A 22,210-nucleotide genomic window follows, 5' to 3' on the forward strand; every position below is an offset into this window, starting at 1 on the left:
TGCCTGAAAATAAGACATCAATACTAACGTTTCATATAAACAGAAAATCCAAGATATTCACAACATAAATTGCTACACAACAAAAAAAAAAAAATACAGAACTCTATACATTCCATCCAAATCAAAGGCTGCAAACAAACCAGCATATTCCTTTGATGCTGTCAAAACAAACCTCCTTATCTTTATTTTTAACTTTAAAAGAATAAAATTTAAGAACTACAAATCCTGTCCTTGTGCTTTCAAAAGAAATTTTCAGAGCTGATGTTTCAGTATCTTGCTTACAAACAAGTAAGTCTGACAAGCTAACCAAATAACACGATCAATGCTGGGAACACCAAGTCTCTGATCCCATCCAAACAGAGGAAGGCACATTGCAGACTGGATACCTTCCCATGTTACAAATATTTAGGCTGCCTATTTATTCTGCCTTACTCAGTAATTAAAATTAAAACTGCACATCAAACTCAAATGATTAAACAAGGCAAATATTATCCTTATTTTAACATGGGGAAACTGAGGTATCAGTCAGTGAAACCAGCTACCTTTAAGTCATGCAGACTGCTGAGAGATATCAAGAATTCCTGCACCAATTCTCTACTAATATCATTTTCCTGAAGTCACATAATTTACTTTCCATGGCTGAATTCACTGCCTGTGTAAAGAAGGCACTATTCCACTTCAATCAATCTGTGAATTAAGCCATGTCCACACAGGGAGCAGCACACATGACTACAATTATATTTTAAAAGAGAATCCCTCCTTTTGGGATTTTCCAAACCGATTTCCTTTCTTTACTCGAACAAAGAAAGAACAACCATGCTCCAACCTGAGGTCTTTCTGTGAAAGACAGCTGTACCAGGGACTGCTACAGCCAGGCCAGCCCTCTCTTTGCCACACAACACAGACCTCTTTGCCCTTTTAAAAGGTGACCAAAACCTGTTGTGGAACTATCCACCTTCTGAGAAACTCAGCAAAATACCTCAATAGCCATACCCGCAAACCCTTCAAGAGAGGCTTCTTATAAAGGCTGTTATTTTGGCGGTGAAGATACTCTACCACCCCAATGGTAAACTAAATGCAAAGGGGTTTGCCACAACAGCTATTAGTCAAGGATGCAATTAATTCCCTGAATCTAACTATGTAGCTGCAACAACAGAACTTCACAGTGAACCTAGCCACGTGGTCTTTAAAGGGCAAGTAAATTGATTCAGTAACTTGGCAGAATTACATCCAAGAGAAAGCCCTGCTACACAAAATTTCTTTTTTGAGTAAGTAGATACCTAAAACAAATACCAAACAAAACAAAAAACAAAAGAGACATTAAAAACCCAAACCACTCCCCAAAACCACATGAGTATAAAAAATTGAAGTAGAAGCTTGCAAGACTCTAATAGTAACACAACTAACACTACCCCTTAAAAAAAAAAGGGAATTTATACATGAAGGGTTTTCCCCACTTTCATATTCATTCTTTTTTTAGCAACAAACTAAAATTCCATATATATCTACTTCCTTAATTTATAAAAAAAGTTAAAAAAATTAGAAGAATATTCTTTCCCCACCCTCCAATGGTCAGAAAGAGACTGATGTGGGTGGCAGGGGAGATCAGTGGCACAGCTTTACAGATGGAAGTGTCAGAGGGCCTATCACTCAGATGGATGTCTTCATAAACAATTACTACATCACAAACCTGAATTCAGTATCTTTTCAAATCTGAGAAGCCTACAACATAGGGCGAGGACAGAGCACAGCAGTGAATTCTTAAAGGCAGGACATCATTTGGCAATTGTGCATGTTTAGGTGCAAAAGATTAATTAACAGCTCTTAAAATTGGAGAAAAACTAATAAATAGATTACATACTTCTACACATGCTTAGTCCTTCTGATGTAGTTACTAACCCACAATGACTCAAATGCAAAAAGTAATAGGAACGTAGATTGCACACTGATAGGTCTGTACTGAAAGCAATTCCTTATACATGCTGCAGAATCATCAAACTCTGTTTTATATCCACAAATTGGCCACTACACATTCAGAAATTCAGCCACTCCATAAACTTGTTAAATTTATAAGGAAACTAACATTTCCACTATACATGGAATATAAATGCACAATGTATCAACACCCTTTCAAATCATGCCTGCCAAAAACTTTTACACAGATTTCACATTGGTTTTAATAAACATAGGTAAAACATTTTAATAAAAGCTTCAGGACAATGATCTCAAGTTTCCCAATTTTTCCAAAACAACTGCAGGCACCTTCAGATAACATAAGCATACTACATTGCGAATACAAAGTTTGATAAAAGGTACTTTGTATTTGCAATAAGAACAATTCCTATGTGAAAAGCAATCTCTAAGTAAGACACAACAACTGTGATTCCTGCATCAAATCCGTTCACTTCAAAACTGAAGATAATGTATCTGCCAGATAAAACAACCGGACTTGGTGGTAAGGAAGTCTGTGCGTGCACCCCCACAGTCACCCCGCCCCAACACACACCAGTGCTCTGTGCAGAATACTCATCAAAAGACAAGTTCCATGACACTCGTTAAGGTCCTGGGCACTTGTTCAACTCAAGTTTCCTCAGTTTAATTTCTATGAGAAATCAAGCATCTTTATATAGATGATATTGGGTATGTAATAATAAAACACTGCAAGGAATACTGAAATTTTGAATTATGGTGCCTTTAGTTTAAGGTGACTGTCCTGATAGAGCAGACAAATCCCTTGTTTCACTCAGTTATTTGTCTTCTTACTCACTGAATAGATTCCAGTAAAGCTTACGGTCTCCCACAACAGAATGTGTACACAATAAGACTGGATTTATTCAAAAGCTCGAGTTTATGGCACCAAGACCCTGGTTATTTCCAAAACACCCGCCCTCAGGTGTGCCTGTCTGAAGCAAAGTGGATGTAATGTGCCTTAGTTTCCCCACCCTGTACAACAGGAAGAATAATTTTTTACTGCAGTCCAAGGCACTCTAGAAAAACAGTGTAAAGATCAAATGTACTTGGAATATTGTTACTGAGAAGATAAAGGTAGTCAAAATCAATTCCGTACAAATTAGCCACTGTCCCCACTGTTTACAGCCTCACATAGGTTTTTTAAGATACATTCATCCCTGAGGATTCCTTAACTGCAGTGGAACACCACCATGGATGTGTTTGGCTTTTTTGGAGCTGACATATTCCTGGTGGATCACTGGATGCCACACTCTCAGAACTGGAAGTACAACAACAGAAACTGTCTGGCCTGGTACCATTGGGGAACAGAAAATGTAAAAGGGTAATACTATGATCTAAATGGCAAAACATACGTGTAATGTACAGAAATCCTTCAGGTCTACTAAAAAATATTTTTAAATTTATTAACAGGTAAGACTTCCTTAAAATAAATATTACTCTAGGATGATTAGCTCCGCAAGATTTTTGTGCATCACATTTATTTGCTTCTATAAGCACCAAGCAATACAAAAACAACACCGCTAAGCAGCACTTTTACTAGTTTTCAAAACAAATTTGAAAACCACTAAGGTATACTTTTAATTTAAGTTTAATTAAAGTCCTCATTCAATCGTACCAAAACATATATTTAACACTATGTAAATAGCCCCAAAATTGAAAGAAAAAAGTTTTTTCCCAAGTACCTTAATAATCACAATTCTAAAATATATTCTAGTAAGTTAGCCTACCACAAACACATGCTACTGAAATTCTGCAGCCTTGAGCATGCATGCACAGTGAGTGTGGCAACACTGCTTTACATATCCACAGAGAATCTTCAAAGCCTCCTGATAAACGGCACATTTTGAAGAAGTACTAAAAGATGTAACTGGTATAGGGCACAGGTACAATCTCAGGGACCAAAGAATAAATAAACTATGCCATTCTCACATTAACAATTAGAATGTCAAAATACCTATAACAAAACAATTGAGGAATAAAAGTAACAAAAATCTATCAGTAGCTAATCAAACTTGTTTTCATTGCACGAATTTAATCTAGTTTTAACTAAGATAATATTTCAGAATGAACAAGCATCACCTAACAGATCATGCTTAGTAATTTCAAAAACATTATTTTACGTATGTAACTAGAAAATTTAGCAATGGATTAAATGCCTTAGTTTTTGTGCCTCGAAATTCAGATCAGAATGCCAAAATGACAGTAATCGACTGCTTAGTAGAAGAATCCTTACATTATGGAAGCAGTAACAGAGTAGGCAGGTTTGCATCTCTCTTTCTTCATTGTATCTCGTACACAGGGTTCTGCTGTTCCATGTGTAGGCATAAGCGCTACTACAGAAACCAATAACTGAACACCAAACCACAAAGTGTCAAATATATGGTCGTAATATATATATAGATGCTACTAACTGTGAATATTACTATTTGCTACTTCTAAATAGAAGCTATGTGAATACTAAACTGTTTATTTGAAACTGCATAGGGAAAAATATATTTTATTCTCCCATTGAGACATCAAGAATCTATTCACCACACTAACAGCTGTTTAATGGCCTTCAGGCACAGGACATGATTCTGCAGCCTTGGCTTAGCCAGAACTGTCAATACAGGCAATCTATTTGGCATAAAAAGAGCTGCAGAATCAGGCATATTCAGAGTTTCTCTGCAACAAAACAAACAATACATACACAAACTCAGAGCAGCTTGACATATTTTTTTCTAACACTTCCTCTGTATCTCATACAGGTACTCCTGAAAAGACCCAGGTTCTCTCTTTCTGTGTAGGTGTATGTAAAAGATACACACGTGCACAAAGGAGAAAGACATGTATAAAGTGCACACTGAGAGGCTAGCTAATGTGTTAAACTGCTGCAGTGCAAATCAGAAGCAAAGAATAAAAGGAGACTTAGGACTCTAAATATCTGTATTCTGTCAAGGATTAATTAATCAATAATCAAAAGACCTGAATGACAAGGTACTGTACCAGCATCATACAAGTCCCCCACCATGAAATCAATGTATCTGTGTGCGCAACATGCATCTGCTTCGAAAATGTGTGTTTCTTCCGAAGCAGGAAGCCTCTACTGCACGTCTCTCTGTTGGGTAAGGTGATTAAATTAAATGGAAGCAAAATTTTCTTAAATAATTCAATAGGCTGGACAAATACAGAACTTAGTTCATAGTAGGATGCCACAGTTTTTCGTATTACAAAAATTACCCATGCCGAGGCAAGACTTTCCTGAACAAGCATCTCAGATGTTGTAACCTACTGTCGGTCCTTTTTCTCTGTTCACAGGACAATAGTTCCTTATAGGCTTAGGGGCCAATCAACATCTGCTTTACAAAGACACATGACAAGTGAGCATATTCTAATGTGTGTATACACATATCGAGAGCACACACACAGATAATTATTAGAAAAATGAAGAGAAGCCTTCTGTTCAGATGCTGGACTAAATATTCCGGTTTTCTTTTTCAAAGAGCAATCAATTTCTCTACTTACAGAGAGATTGACATGTGGGAATTAAAAATAAATAACAGTGTACAAAACCAATTGTGTTCTGCAAGCTAATGGTAACTACATTTTGACACAACCCATTTTATACATCAAAAAATATTAATTTAAAACCTAAAAAAAATTTTTATCTCAATCTCTTACTGGTTAAAGGGAAAAATCATAATATAAAAAACAATTATATCTTGTCTTTATGACAATTATTTTGAGGAAAAAATAATTTAAAAAATAATCAAAGAAATTGTGCTCTTGCCAGACTATTATTCTTTCTAAGCTGCATGCCAATCCTTATGGTGAAAAAAAGAAATCTGTAAGATAGGATGATAGGATGCAAACCCATAAATATAAGGAAGTATTTCTAAGGGTCATACTGAGGACATAAATGAATTTATTCTCACTCCTCCAATGAAAATAAAATACTTTAAACAATCTCTGCCACGAAGAAAGAGCACCCTGAACTAGCATGTACGATGTGTGACAACGGTTTTCCTAGCTTTTAAAGCCACAAATTCTGTTTAAAAGGAGATGATGCAAATATTTTTAGAGTAATTATGAAAGGTTATGCATACGAGGCCTCATTACATTATGGCTTCCAGTGACCCTTTTACCATTGCAAATTTTAAAAATGGTAAAAATTAACACATACACACACAGACACAAATCTTATTTCCTTGGAAGAAAAAGAAAGGAAAATGGAATAAAAACTAAAAATGTGACAGGAATGGTCTGTCAGAAGTAGACAAACACACACATAGCCCATCTAAGGGCTTACTATTTTTTTTCAGGATTAATACACCATTTGCAATATTAAGCAGTGATTTTTCCAGATTCTATTCATTACTTTATTGAAAGATCCAGCCGTTGGAGGACCCCAAAAGCATACACCTGCATTTGTTCCTGTCAGACCTTGCTGTTAAAAGCTGTTAAAAGATTTAACAGTTCTTAATAGAAAGATCTTGTTGAAGGGAGAAGAAACCCATAAAAATCTAATGCACTACTCCATTTAACACAATTCACTTTCCTACTGAGAATTCGAGCCTAATCTCACACTTGTGTAGAAAAATAATGAGATCAACAACTCCCGATGCTTCTTGAAGTATTCTAACCACAATTCAAACCCAAAAGCAGGTTTTCTCCCGAATATCTGGATTTGTTGCGGAGCTGAAACAAACACAACCTCTGGCAGAGCGGTTCCTTCTTCCCTTCTTTGTACAATACACGGCATTTTCTCACCTACAGCAGCTCACATGCAAACACGATCTTTATAAGAGGCATGCACAGGATAGGCATCGAGCTAACAGAAACGCAACGAAACTAGTATTTGGTTTCTTTTTTTAATAAAAATCCGATCCCTTGAATAACATCCGTAATCTGCAACATTACAAAATCTTTAGGTTTGTCAGGGTTTTTTGCTTTGTTTTGTTTTGTTTTCTTGAAGAAGGCGCGAGCGCAACCCGAAAACCCGAACCCTCGTCCAAAAGCACAGTTATTACGAGGCACTTTCCCTACCGCCCCTAATTAGCGCGGAATTAAAAATCTAAAAGAAGCAAGTAAATATAGATAAGTAGATAAACAAATCAATGGGAGCCCAGGAGAGGCCGGCGGCGCGGGCAGGCTGGGGGCCGGGGGGCGGTGCCCGCGCGGCGCTGGCGGCGGTGCCCCGGTGCCCCCCGGTGCCGGCGGTGCTGGCGGCGGGGGCTCTGTGCCTGCGCCGCTCCAGCGCCTCTATTTACATCAGCGGCGCGAGGTGCCCAATGGCGCGCGCGGAGCCAATCAGATGGCAGATTAGATGTCAACTCGGAGGCAGCTGTCGGGAGACGGTTGCAGCCAGTTTACCTCCACAATTCAAATTCCCAACCTGGCGGGCGGAGGAGATCCGGACGCTCCTCCAAGGGTCGCGCCCGGCAGCCGGCATTCCTGCCGCGCCGCGCCGCCCCGGAAAGGCGCTGCGCCGCACCCGCCGCCCCGCGATCATCGCGCCTGCCTATCGATCGGATCCATCCATCGATCGATCGCCGGAGTTACCGGGGCTGGGGCACAGGAGTGCGGGAGGGAGCGGGGACGGCGGCCTGCCCCGGTGCCCGCGCCCCTTCGCTGACGCCAAGGACTTTTCCCTCTTTTTTTTTTTTCTTTCTCCTTTTTTCTTTTTTTTTTTATTTCTGCGTGTGTTTGGAAGTGAAAGGCAATTACGCGCCCGCGCACCCGTGCACGCTCCTGCAGGCGGGCGAGTCCCCCGCAGGTCACCGGGCCGGGACGACCCGCGCGGACCGGGCGCACAGGCGCGCACACACGCGCGCGCGCGCGCTCTTCCCACAGGGAAAGGAACGCGGCCGCGTTACGTGGATTTCACTGCGGTAACTCCAATCAGTGACAAACTAATTTGCTGAGAGCGCGCAACGGCGCAACTCGTTCTGCTCGGGGATTAAAAAAAAAAAAAAAAAAAGGCAAAAAAAAAAAAAAAAAAGCAACGGGTTAAAGAGAGAAGAAAAAAAAGGCCCCGTGAAAGATAATGGACGTTATCCCCCGGGAGCCCCCCGGGTCCGGCACTCCGGTTACAAAATCCAACCCCCGCCCCCGTCCGTCCCGAGCTGTTTGTCCTCCGGGCCCTGCGTATCTCCGACGCTTTTTAAAGTGGTGGGGGAAATTATTAATTGGGTCTGAGAACAACCTAATTTCGGCAGCGAAAGCCACACTCCGGTGCCTCCAGCCCCAACAGGGCCGTGCATTGTGCACGGCTCACCCTCGCTACGGAGGTAGCGAGGGGCAAAACTGGCCCAGAAGAGAATGGGGGGGTGGGGGGGAAGAGAAAAAAAAATAAAAGACAAAAAAGGGGCGGGGGGGGGGAAGAAAAAAAGTGAATTACAAAGAAACTAAGAGCCCGACACGAGCGACACGGAGGCACGAGCCGTCATTAAGCGAGCGCGGGGAGTTACCTGGGTCCTGCTGATGGCCTGCCCGGTGTTCCCGGGGCTCATCGCCGGGTGGTTCCTTTGTTGAGCCGCTGCCCAGGCCGGGTTCGCCGCTCCGTACTGGGCGCCCATGTCCTTGCCCATGCCCATGCCCGCCGCTGCCTGCTGGCTTCCCGGGGCGGCCGCCGCTGCCTGGGGCTGGGGCTGCGGCGGGGCGCTGGGGCTGCTGTAGTCGGGGTAGCTGCTGCCGTAGCTCCGCATCATGGGGCTGGGGGACGTGAGCAGCTGGTTCAAGGTAGGGGTGGCCCCGGACGGGTGCTGGTTCTGCCCGGAGAACCGCGCAAATCCGCCGGCCGCCGTGCCGGCACCAGCCTTGCCGAGGCCGGCTCCGCCGCCGGGGCCCATCATCATGCCGCCGCCGGGCTGCCTCGGGGAGCTCAGCACCCCGTAGCCCGCCGCGGAGCCCCCGTAGCCGCCGCCGCCTGCCCCGGCGGCCGCCGCCGCCGCCGCCACGGCTCCCGCGCCGCCGCCGCCGCCCGCGCCGCCGCCGCCGCTGGGGCCGCGGCCGTAGCCCGGGTAGTGGTTGTACTGGCTGTTGGGGTACCCTTCGTGGGAGTTCTGCAGGGGGTCCATGCTGTTGGGGGCCGCCGTGGGGTGCATTATCCCCATCCCGGGGCTTTGTTGTCCGCCATGTTGATCAAAGCAAGGCCCGGCGCGGCTCGCCGTAGCGCTGCTGGCAGGGGCAGGGGCAGGGTTGCCATAATAGCTATTGAACTCCGAGACACCCACCGCGGAGGGGCCGCCGCCGCCTCCCCCGCTCCCGCCGCCGCCGCCGAGGCCGCCGCCGCCGCTCCCAGCGCTCGGGGGCGGCTGCTGGGGCTGCTGCTGTCCGCCCAGGGGTCCCAAGCCGGGGTGGTCGTAGCGGCCGCCGATGGGCTCGCCCATCTTGCCGGGCATCTCCTCCTCGTCGGCGCCTTTATTCAGCATTTGCTGCGGCTGCTGGGGGGGCTCGGCCTGAGCGCCCAAAACACTGTCTTTTCCTCCATGTTGCTGCTGCTCCATGTCTGCACTGGGCTGAGCAGCGCCGCCACCGCCACCGCCGTTGTTGTTGCTGCCGCTGCCGCCGCCGCCGCCGCCGCCGAGGCTGCTGTTGTTATTCTGCACGGGATGGTGCTGAGGCGGCGGCTGCTGCGGCGGCGGCGGCGGGAATTGATTTAGCTGCTGCTGTAGTGCATGGTGGTGGTGGTGCGGGTGGTGGGCATGGTGGTGGTGGGCATGGTGATGCGGGTGGTGGGCATGGTGGTGGTGGGGCGGCGCGGCGGGGTGATCGCCTCCGACGCTCTTCAGCTTGTGGTTGGGGAGCAGCCCCGTCTCCATAGCCGAGCCCGGGTTGGAGGAGGAGGAGGAGGAGGAGGAAGAAGACGAAGAAGATGAAGATAACTCCGAGGAGCTTCCACCTTCCTTCAGAGCCGGCTCCGAGGAGGAGCCGCCGCCGCCGCCGCCGCTGGCGTTGTTGTTGTTGTTGTTACCGGCGGCAGCGGCGGGAGCCGCGTTATTGGCCATGTTCGGCGGCTCGCTGCGGTGGTGGTGGTGGAGATGGTGATCTAAATTATTCACGCTGTTGCCTCCGGCCGGACTCCCCTCGCCGACCCCCAGTGCGGGGCCCGGCCCGGGAGCCCCGGCCCCCCCCGGGCCTCGCTCTGGGCCCAGGCCGCCCGGCAGGCTCGGGGCTTTGCCCTTGCTGTTGTTCGCACTCGCCGGAGCCGCTGCGACTTGCGCGGCCATGATCATCGCAACATTGCGAGTCCGGAGAAATTGGTGCTGATAATAGTAACTACAAAAAAATAAAATTTAAAAAAAACCCCAAAATTGAAAAACTAAACAAAACAAAACAAAAAAAAAAAAATCGACTCCCACCCTGAAAAATGGGGGGTGAGCAGAGGGATGGGGGGAAGGAGAGGAGAGGGGCAGAAGGAGAAGCGACCGGGGCAGGGACTTGACTGATCCCAGAGTATCCCCTGCGGACCGCTCCGCACGCACCGAGTTACAGCGATTTCCCTCCCCGAGTCCGTGGTTGAGGTTAGAAATGGTAAGAACGCCTTACGGTCCGTGCCCGTTCCCGCTGTGTGATTTCACGTTGAAAGTTTTTTTGTTCAGGTTTAAATGAAACTTTTTTTTTCTCCTCCTTTCCTCCCTAACCCGGATATGGGTAAACACACGTCTGCCGGAGCCGCGCTGGCCCAGCATGGCATGAGCGAGCGAGCGAGCCAGCGCCGGCAGCCATCGCCCCCTCCGCCCCGATCGCTCCCGCGCACCCGCAAAACGCGGACTGGACTCCACGCTGGACTTGCTCGGGCTCCCGCTCCCCTCCCTGCTCTCCCGGCAGCGCGGCGGGATGGGGGGCGCGGCCCCCGCGGGTCCCCCCGCTCCCAGCGGGGTCCCGCCTGTGTGCGCGCCGGGGGTCGCGGCCTGCGCGGAGCACCGAACCCGCAGGGGCTGCTCCGAGCGAGGGGTCGAAGCGGGCCCGACGGGCGCTCCGGGCCGCCGAACGCCGCTGGGGCGGGGCGGGGAGCGGGACTGTCCCCGGTGCTGCGGGGCCGAGGGTGCCGCCGGCGGCGCTGCCCCGCGCGGGCCGGTTCGGCGGGAGGGAGGCAAGGGGCCGCCATGCGCTCCAGCTGTGCCGGAGCAGATGGATCGGTCAAACTTTCGGGAGCCGCACGCTGCCCCCCAGCCCCGTGTGCCGTGCTCAGCAGCCGCCTCGTGTTCCGAGGGCAGGGACACGTTTGCTCATGTGATGGAGAAATCAGACTTGTTTTGGATTCCCCCCCCCCCCCCAGCCACCCGCCCCCTGAAGATTTATATTGTATGTGCAGACGGTTATAAAATTTAACCTAAAATTCTGCAGCGGTAGCATCTTTGCAGTTGTCCACATTGTCCAGCTGTCTCCAAATTCTAACGGTCATTTGCACTGATGATGCTTTTATATATAGGGCCGTTTTCAATATGTTCTGTGTACTTATTTGCAGTTCAACAAGAGATGATCAAAGAGCGAGAGACATTTTCAGTCTCATAATTGTTTCCCCAAACAATATAATTTCCAGTATGCACAAGACACTCATGTAGTAACACAAACTCCAAAATATATAATCTGAGTAACTCTTGCTCCAAATGGAAAGCTGCTGCTGACCTACATTTTTGAACCAGAACGGTTTGAAGTTTTTTTTATAACTATCTTAATACAAGTGATACCCTAGTATAACAAAAGGTAATAGTCACACATTACGTTGAACTAATGAAAGCATTTCGGAGATCAAATACTTGGCTATGAATACAGCAAACTGGGATATGAGTGAACGTTTTCAATACAGCAAGGGTCTAAACCATGATGTTTTAAATTAATATATTTATACGGTCTGTTAAAGGTAAGCACATTTTCAAGTTTCAAAAAGGACAAATAGGAGATTCAATCATAATGGTAGAGAAAAATGCAGCATATCAAGAAAGATGCTGTCATGAGTAGGTAGGCTTTTTTGAATTCACTGTGAAAATATTATAGGAGCAGAAGCTTCATGCTCTAATGTTGAGTTACATGTAAAGATTATTGATAAATGTATGAGCAGTGTGATTCTAATGTCTATTAATTTTAGCTCTGTCTGAAAAGTTAGAAATATTATTATTTGCATTAGAGAGTTAGTTTTGAAAAGTCTCAGTGCTTGTGAAGTACATCTTGCTAATACTTTTGTTTTACAGTTGGGGGGTTTGGTTTTTTTGGTTGGTTGGTGGTTTTGTGGGTGGGTTTTTTTTGTATCTTTTGCAAGTGCAAAAATTTTATATGGCTACGCATATGTAAACACAGAGCGGGGAAAAAAAATGGTGAGTAATTCTAGCGAGGGGAATCAGGTGCATACCCAAGGGTCATTACAGTCTGTAACAACAACAAATTGCAATTCTATGCAAACTGCTAGAAAGGGATATATCATCTTTGTAGGAGAGAGAATAACACAACCGTAAGATGAATTCATGCCAAATCATTCATCAGCTTTTGCCAAGAGAATACTACATCTTTGTTAGTGAGCCTTTTTGACATTATCTCCTGGATTTTCTTCTTTTCTATATTCAAATGCACGCTAATTATACACATTAAACCACCTAAGTTGATTTTTAAAGTCTTTCATATGCAAATAAAAATATAGACGTCTCCTTGGGTGTACTTCTTTACATGTGTACTCTAACATAAAATATAAAATCAATTAAACACTTATACTTTGAGACATTTATATTTGAGCAAAAATACATGTATTGATGATCTGCTAAGATGTGCTGATAGTGCCTGGGCTGCAGATCGCAGTACTTCCTGACACACTCCGCAGCTCTTTCCAATCGGGAAAATAACCCCAAAAGTTTAACACAGATTTACTTTGAAATGTTTTCCCTGAAAAAGGGCAAAAAAAGCATCAGGCTTTAAACTGAAGAGTTCATACCACTAACTCCTTTTCCTACCATTTGTTTCAGCAACTCAGCTACAAGATTGGAACTAAGAGGCTATAAAATTGAGGCCCTCAGCACAATGAAATCAGTCTGCTATAAAAGGCAACACATGCCAGTTTTTCCTCCCCAATGGCAGATGCCACACCCTAAAGCAGACAGAAGGCACTGCAGTCTGTTCAAGGGAAGCACAACACAAAGCAACAACGATGGTTCAATTTTTTAGATCGCAAATAATGTTGAAATTCCTTTTGCCATCTTTGCTCAGATGATGAATGGTAGTGTTTGTTAAATTCAAATGCTCCTTTCCAAAAGCTCTCATTGTATGTATGAATTATGAATTTATTATAATATAATGTAAAAAAGCTCTAATTGCCATGCATATTATCTACTGCAAAGTGATTGCATTGATATTTGATATCGCAAGTATGCAGTTTCAACTTTAGTTCTATTTTCATTGTTCCTTCAATTTAATTATTTTCTAGAAACCAATGTTGTCCAAGTGTAGTTTCTTTCTCTTGATTTTTCCTGATAAATTATAAACTCTGGTGCTCTAGGATCCCTCTTCAAAATAAACAACATAATTTTCTAAACTTACTGTTGGTAATTTGTTTACACCATTGGCTACAACATTTATACAGACCCCCTAGGCCACCTGTCTGTAGCTCGATCCCATGAAAGTTACTGCATTTCCCCTCAGTACAGCAGCCATCCTTCTGTTTGGCCTTCCAAGTCATACAAAGAGTAACACTGAAGGGAGAGACGGAAAACCAACCAATATTGTAATTTCTCTGAGATGCTGTGTTAGAGGTATTGGGAAAAATATTAAAATTTTTTTGGTAAAAATCCAATCCTAGGTTCAAGAGTCTGTTGGATTTGACATTGGTGCATGCAGGAGTCTGAAAAATCTCTGTGTACAAAAGAAAAAGCTTTTCATTGGGATCTTGTTGTGCTTTATGGTTAAATCCACTGCACAATTTAATGAAACTTTTGTCAAATTCACTGTAATTCTCAATTTCCTTCTTTTAGATTTGCATTAGATTTAATGAGAAAAAAAGAGAGAAGTATGTGGGCTTTTATTAAATTATCACTTCTATTACTAGTTAAACATCCAATCCAAATCATTCTGAAGTCAGTGCAAATCTTTTAATTTATTTCAATAAGGCATAAATCAGATCACAGAAAAGTAGGCAGCCAGCTCAGGACTGTTTTAGCCTGGTATTTGGAACTACAGTAATGGAATTTTGCTTTAAAAGATCCCTTATGTGGTCAACATATAAATATAACACAGCACTGTTTTCTTTATTATGTAATATTTACATTTCAGTCACAAATAAAAGTAAAAAAGTAAAAAGTCAACTAGTGCCATAGATGTCCAGCTGATAAGCCAGAATCTGTTAGGTGTAAAGCCTGTAGGTAAGTGTAAAAATTTTATTTTAGCTGGACAAAGTGAACTTGGAAAAAAATGTGGTTTATGCGAACAGATCATGGCCTAAAACATGTAGAGAGTGACACATTGTACCATTTAATTAAAAGCCAATCTTTAGCAGCTACTAATCCTGGTCAATTTAACCAATTTCATTGGCAGTGTGTAAACAAGAGGACTTTAGAACATCACCATCTCCATCTCGAGAATGTCACACATGATTTTATTATGAAAATGCAACTTGCTAGAGTTAGACCACTTGAATAGACTGTTTAAATACCTCAATTTTACAAACGTTAAGCATCCATTGAAGTCAGTAAGATCACTTGCTTCCTTAAACTTAAGCCCTGACTAAGGGCTTCTGTGGACTGAGGCCTCTGTGAAAAAAACAGCTCTTGTGTCTCCACTTTGGTGAGATAGGGGCCCAACCAATTTTCTAAGTCAAACCAAAATCTCGCATTTGGCAGTAATAGGAAGGATTGTTGATTTCGGGGTTCACCTACCAGTGAAATCTAAGCCTTTAAACTGAATTACTCTAATATTTCTGGATCCTATGCCATTGTTTGAGAACATCATTGCATTTGGAGAAATTTAGGAAAAAGCTGGCCTTCCTTTGAATTAAATATTTGTGGTCACATTTTTTATGAATTAGAAAAGTTAAACAAGAATCAGTATAACAGTAATCATAGAGTTCTCTGCCAAGTTTCTTTCCCATTCTCCTGCCTTTTACAAATCTTTTCTTTTCTGATGTGCAAGAGATACATGGGAAACCAAAAGAAATATTTGCTGCTCACTACACAGTGGTTGGAGGTCCTTCCTTTTGTCAGTTGTAGCATGCCAGGTTGACTGATACATTGAAGGAACAATCAAACTGACAGTACACAGCTTTCACTCTCATAAAATTGGTACCTTAGCTGTAAATACGCTGTATGTTTCAAGAAAAATAAAAAGCCTTAAGTTTTCTTTTAAATTTTTTTGACTCTATAGTCTTATATTTTATATATCACAGTATTTATTAATTGCTGTTTCTAGAAACAGATTACTGTGACCCCCATGGCTTAACAAAGTAAAATATTTTTCTGTAGGAGATTTTTATTTACAGACAGAAATGCATGGATTTTAATACAAGATGGCACAGTATTCTTCCTTTGCAAACTGATTTTTTTTCTATGACTAACGTGTCAGATTATATGTAATTCTGAATTTTTATAAGTGTGTCAAATTATGATTTTGCCTGATGCACTCTATTTCTGACCCATTTTTATAGTATTTTATCATTTACAATCTCAAATACAGCATCTCCGAGTATTTTAGCTGGTGAGGAGGAGACTCACCTTTTTCCTTTGCTGTAATAGTCTGTAATTCCCTCTTTCCCTCACATTATCTTCATTCCCCACCCTTTCACACGAATATACACATCTGCTTGCTGGATAATCCCAAATTCCTGCAGCCCAACTTGCAGCTGCCTTAGCTTCCTGAAGTATAGTCATGCTGTATCACTCATAAATATCACTCACACTGTAATCCTGCCCTCCAAGTCCCAACAAAGTTCACCTCAGTGCCAATTTTCTTCAGCTCCTTTGCACAAGAGACACAAAGTGAATGCTCCTGAGTATGAAAAGGAAGAGCTGCAAAGCCTCAAAGAGGGTGAGGGAGAGGTGGAAGAGGCCATACGAAATTGTCCTGAGCTTCTCCATCCCAACTTAGTACATCTTGTGCTTTCTCAAGGGGGCAACTTCCTGGTTTGAAAGCTGTTGCTTTGATACAGTTACTCTTAAAGCACTACTGTACACTGAGAAGTCCAGTTGCTCCCACTTCACCATCAAGGAAAAGAGACACAAGGGAGGAACGCCATGACTGCATGAACACTTCTTTCAGCTGCAGTGCCAGCTCCAGGAGCTCCAGATGACTGCCACAGTCACCTGGTATGGACCTTGGGGGTGCTGATGCAAGGGTCTGCACAGATGCATGATGTGCCCAGAAACCCAAGAGGGGAGAAAGAAAACTTATTTTTATCCAGATCCTTGCACTGACTCACCCAACGGCCCAAACAGTAGTGCTGGCATAACAGGAAGGGGGAAGAAAAGGGGCAGAGCGCACGAGGCCGTTACCCACTTCTTTCTGTTTGACCAAAGAGGAGGTTTGGTGGCAGAGGGAGATAATAGGGTCTGTTTAGCCAACACTACTGCTGAAAGAAAATTATGTCTTAGAGATTATAAACAGGTGCTCTTTTCCAAAACCCAGCTAAGCCAGTGAAAAAAAGTTACGGTCCCCATTTTTTGTTGGCATCGCTCTGTCAGATATTAATGATCCTCACACCTGCTGGTACGGTTGCTCCGATGGATATTCCCCAATCCTGTCTAGATTAAATAACCCAAGTTACCAGACTTACTCTTTAAACTATCTGCATTAACTGAGATCCATTTGCCTAAATAAGATTAGGATAAAGTGAGCCAACAGATCTGAGGAGACAGTGGACTCCAGCTGAGGGACAATAAACAGCTGGCAGGTGGTAGTAACCTCTTCAATAAATACAATGTACTTTTGATACACTGAGGGACTCCATCCATTTAGGCCCTAAATGTTAGTCATGGTGATATAGAGACAGTTACATGTCAGTAAAGACCATTTATCCACTCTTTACATGTCAGGCCTGGAGTAGTAAAAACTTCAGGGTGTGGGGTTTGCCATCTTTATTTCTTTATTCATTTCTTACTATATTCCTTCTATTTCTGCATCAATGGGATGTACACTTATAAAGCATATGCTGAACTATGTGTACATCTCCACAGTCCCAGGTCTGTATTACAGCTGCTGGTCCATTCATCCTTGCTTATCCAGTGATTCAATAGAGCCTGTAAGCTAAGAAAGTGAGCTTGCAATTCTTTCAAGGGAGTCCTCCTTGCATAGGATGCAGCTGAACTGCCTGCAATCTCTAGATTCACTCGGAGAGGTTAGCTGAGATGAAATTGCTCCACACATCTGCTGGAGATGGGGCAGCCATGGCTTTGTTCCCAGGGAGCCAGCAGAGGAGAAAGCTGCTCTCCTGAGGGGCACAGTAGCTCTGGTTACACGCGCAGTCCCCATGGACACACTGAGCTTGCTCCTGCCCTCAGCAAACAGGACGTCAGCACCAACTGCCGCTCGCTCGGGTACCTCACTTTCACATCCTCTCTGCCACATGCCCGACTGCCAAAGCCGCAGTCAATCCTCATTATGAGCGCGAAACATTTCTTTAGAAGAGCATCCCCCACAGCTGGCTGCCTGCTTCAAATAAGCTAAGAGATCAACTAACCTAAGAGGAGGGGTTTTTTTAATATCGTGGATGTAAACAACTTCAAGATATGCAGTTCTAAAAGTTCCCAAAATGCTACTAATCCCAAAATGTGATCCTAGATATGCAAACTAATTCATGTAGTCCTTGCTCCATGAAACTTAGTGACAGACTAGAGAATCTACCATGTGATGAGGACCGGATTGTTTAAAACATCTGTTTCTTCTTGCTTAAATATAAAAAGTAATGTTATTAAAATTAGAAAGACCATTTTATTAATCCAAAATATCATCTAGTTATTTAACAAAGACTTAATAACGTGAGTCATCTGCATTAACAAATCCAGATGCTATAGTCAGAGGCAGGAAAGACTCAGGGACTGACAATAGGCTTGCTTTTTATGCTGATTACTTTTTTTCAGTTTGTTTTTCATTCCAAACAGACCATCCCTAATATTTTATCTCGCTTGGTGGATTTTAGGAAAATTGTAAGTGAAGAGAAAAATTCTGGGTTCTCTCTCTTTCTTAAAAAGGTAATATACAAATACTAATATGATTTTTCTAATCTATTCAGCAGACTTCGTAACAAAATTAGGTGTGTGTGTATCTTTTTGCCATTTTACAACTGGTTTCTTCTCATCCAGAGGATTGGACAAATGTGGTTTTCATTTGACCACATTTAAATTTAAATTGCCACACCATTCTGTGCTGGATGTAAACTTACTATGCATATGTCCAAAAAGAAAGGACCATAATTTGGGAATCACTATCCATGGTGATTCTCACCAGCTAGAAATCAGGGACTGCACTCATTCTGGGAAAGGCCACATAATGTAAAATCATCACAGTCACCTTGTCTTTTTTGCTCTTCACTGAAGGGCTGGTACTATTGAGAAGGAATTTTCAAAGTGCCTTGAAAGCTCAGCAAGAGCAAAGTGAGGCCAGTACTAAACATTTTGCTGATTTAATTTTAATACATATAATTTTTATACAGGGATCTTATTTGCACAGCTCAATGGAGTAATGTATTTGAAGAACACTGCTGATTAATTAGGTTGGTTCATTATGAATGAATTAGGTGATCTCTATTTTATGTCTGTTTCAAAGTTCACTATTGTGAACTTCACCCCTTTCAGTGCTCCATCCTGTTCAAAAGACTTGTTGCCAACTTTACTTGGGCAGGAAAGGGAATCATAAAAATCACTATGCAAGCCTCTTGAGTATGGTGGGTTCTGTTACAGTTGTATAAATGCAGCTCATTACTCAGCTAAGGGGAACTGACTTTCTAGGTAGGTTTTGAAAACAGAGGGATCATGAGTCAGAAGGTGTGGAAACTGCACGTTTTATGACCAGACCTGAACCCAAGTTCTCTGTTCTGGGATGGAGTGTATACCAGCTTTAAAAGTAATCTGCTTCTTTTTCTAACTATATTGTGTATTTTGCTCCTATTTTCTCTAAAGACTGCAGAAACAACTGATTTCATTTATTTGGAATATTTATCTCAACCTGTCAGTAAAAACAAATTCACATTTTCCTTAGAAATACAACAAAGGTGGAACATGCTAGTCTTTCCTTTTTGCTCCTTTACTTCCAGTTCAGGAGTTCCTTTATTCACTCTGATGTTAAATCTACTTGTATTAGAGAATCCTTTTTATCTGAGCAAATCTTATTCCTTAGCAATGAATCTCAGAACATTGTGGGGTGATTGTATAAAGCCATTGCTTTTTCTTTATTGCCCACTAAAGAAACATTTATGATTAAATGGGAAAGGGAACTATCTCATTCTCCTGAGCTGGAGATATTGAACTCAATAATGTCCTTCATACGTGTATGCTCTATTTCAGCTAACCTGTTAGAATTGCAATATAAAATTGTAAATCAATGGCATCAAGCACCTGTGAAGATGAGTAAGATTGCAAGTCATTTCTCAGATAGATTCAGAGAAACAGCTCCCAGCCAAGAACTCTTTTACATGTTCTACAGGGTCTGTCCTAAATTACCCCAATAAAGTCACTTGTTATACATCATATTGAGAAAATTTCCAGCTGTCTGATGTCAAGTACTCAGAAACACTATACATAGGGACACTTGGACTTTGAGGTATGTGACGTACAACTGGATCTTAATAAAAATTGAGTTACAGGCTATCCAGCTGGTTATTTGCAGAGCTAAAAATTCAGAATCTTCTTCAATAATGAAAGGGGATCCTCAGGAATTTGTTAGAATCTGTTTGGTTTACCTATAACTGTAGAAAATGCGTTATTTCTAGACAAGGTGTTCCTTTATTGATTACTTTTGTGCTGGCAGGAATACTTAAATCCAGCTACTCATAAACACTTTATGGGCTAGAAAGAATGAAAGTAAGAATTTTGTTTGTTTTTCTTGTCTTTCTGTAATCACAATGGTATCTCTTTTTAAGCTTGTCATCTTCTGCTTGGCTGATTCTCTTGTAAGGGCTTTAATAACACGAATTTAATATGAAGTATACCTTTGTACCTACAAATATGTATCAGTCAAACCCCTTACTTTCTGCATTTTGGAATAAATTTACTAAGATTTATATATGTGAAATATCCCCAGATCTTACAAAAGCAGAGTTGTTACTACCCAGGCATGCTTTTTACTTCCACAGAGCTTGGAGATCAGTGCAATGTAAAACTCGGCACCGCAGACAGAAAATATAAAATAAAAATACACACCACCCAGATGATTTCAGCCCTACTCACAGAGCTGACAGCAGCCACTGAGCACACACTGTCACAAGGGTGTTCTCCCTCTCCCTGCAGAGGACACCAGAAGGAGGAGGAGGCTATGTCTTAGTGTGTCAACCTGGTGGTTCAGGCTGCTCTGGGAGACTGATGGTAGGTCTGCTACTGGAAAAGAGATTAGAATGTTACCTAGAAAAATGCAAATAAAAGGAGTCAAAGAATGGATCACAGAGAGGAGAAACTCCAAGGAGAGGCACCTGCATAGATGATGGCATCACAGAGGTCAAAACATCTTCTCGGGGCTTTGGATTCAAAAATGTGAGGCAAAAGCTATAAGCTAGAAAGGAAAATGGTGACTTCTTCACTTGGTGTCTTTGACTCAAAAATGGTTTCTAGAAGATGCTTGCTCATTTATGAGTCATGAGGCTTAATTACATAAAATTGCTTGACCTGTGTTATACCTCAGGTTATGTTACCTAAAGGTATCTTCTGACCTTAAATTTTATGAATCTGCATAAAGTAGCTGTAAGGAAAGAACAGCAGAATATGATGTTGTTTCACTGATTTGAATTACAACATGCATTTGCATCTTCATTTGCATTTACTGTCTTAAAAGTAACTGTACTGAATGCAGTTGTGTGATGGAGTTGTCACTGTGAGTCAAAAAGAGGTGAACATGTGTTCTGAATGACCAAGATCACATTTACAGGACTGATGTTTACCAGCATAGCTCTAAAGAGTTGCCAGCCCTGACAGGCATAGCTGTGTGAACAGAAGCCTCTGGTAGAGACACAGTTGTACCAGTAAAATGGTATTTTTACCAATAATATTTTATGCCAGTGCTGGGAGATTGTTTTATTCTACTAGCAGACAGTATCCATATTAAACTGCTTAGGATTTTAGTATTCACAACAAAATACTCCCCTCAGTGATTCCTAAACCAATCAATTTTGTTGGTGCTGCCAAGGAAAGGGCATACAACGGGCCCTGGCAGCTATCAGCTTTGTGCCACACATGACAGCATTTAATAAAGGGAGAGTACAGAGAGAGTCCTGGAGAAGTCCAGGCTAAATCTGTTGGCCAAATAGTTATGGCAGGGAGGAGTGTGAAAAGATCAGGCCGATCAAAGTCAGAATAAACAATGACTAACAAAAAAGTTCTTTCTCAAAAATAGTTTCTGTCATTCGAAGCAAAGGTTTAACAATACTGGCAAAAGTGATACTGGAATAAATTACCCTGACCCCGTGGTTTTTGTAATTACAGCTATACTGGAAAATTCTTTGTGGTGTAAACTAGCTCTCAGAAAAGACTCTAGGGGAAAGGGTGAAGGGTGATAACAGTTAGCACTTCATTCAGGAGCAGGGAATGAGGAGGGAGCATCACTGCTTAGGTCTGTAAGTGTAGGCCAGATGCACCAGCCTGATCAGACTGTGAGCAATTCTTAAGCCTTGCCCGTGAAAGCTGTGGGTGTTACTCTAATTTACTCTTTATTTAGCTGTGCTCACAGCCTCCATTTCCAGGGAGTTCCTAGGAGGTAGGTGTGCATGGCTTAAGGACCAGCCTGGCATGTTTGGTCTCTACTGAGCTGGTGCTCAAAAGTGCAATTCTTTTTCACTGTTCAAATCTAGGTGCTCTATAATTTGGAAGGGCATGACCACTAATCAACCTTTACTGCACCTTCATAAAGTTGTGCAACATTCCATGCCCTTAATTGTTTTTTTTTTTCCTTTTTATCATACATAAACTTCTTGAAGCCTTTCAGTACTCTGGTGCAGTTTCTTCTCTGTGACTAGTCCTGCAGCTTCAGCTATAGAGATGACTTTCCTGCTCAAAGGAGGTTTATACAACTCACTGGTTGTATGTTATGCTTTCACTTGCATCTGCACCACTCACACCTGAGCCCTTCTCCTGACTGAGGAACA

The 22,210-nt window shown here is 42.9% G+C and overlaps 1 protein-coding gene across 4 annotated transcripts in view; it reads right to left on the bottom strand.

The window, feature by feature from the left end:
* The window catches only part of ARID1B (AT-rich interaction domain 1B), a 325,159-nt gene extending 314,695 nt beyond the window's left edge, over nt 1-10,464 (bottom strand). For all 4 annotated transcript variants that reach the window (XM_066546937.1, XM_066546936.1, XM_066546938.1 and 1 more), the window contains exon 1: nt 8,421-10,464. In XM_066546937.1, coding sequence (XP_066403034.1) covers nt 8,421-10,187 — 1,767 coding nt within the window. In that variant the 5' untranslated portion in view covers nt 10,188-10,464. The remainder of the gene's footprint in view (nt 1-8,420) is intronic.
* Nucleotides 10,465-22,210: the final 11,746 nt, after the last annotated feature.

The sequence above is a fragment of the Molothrus aeneus genome, chromosome 3 (genome assembly GCF_037042795.1).
Source record: "Molothrus aeneus isolate 106 chromosome 3, BPBGC_Maene_1.0, whole genome shotgun sequence".
NCBI classification, from domain to species: domain Eukaryota; kingdom Metazoa; phylum Chordata; class Aves; order Passeriformes; family Icteridae; genus Molothrus; species Molothrus aeneus.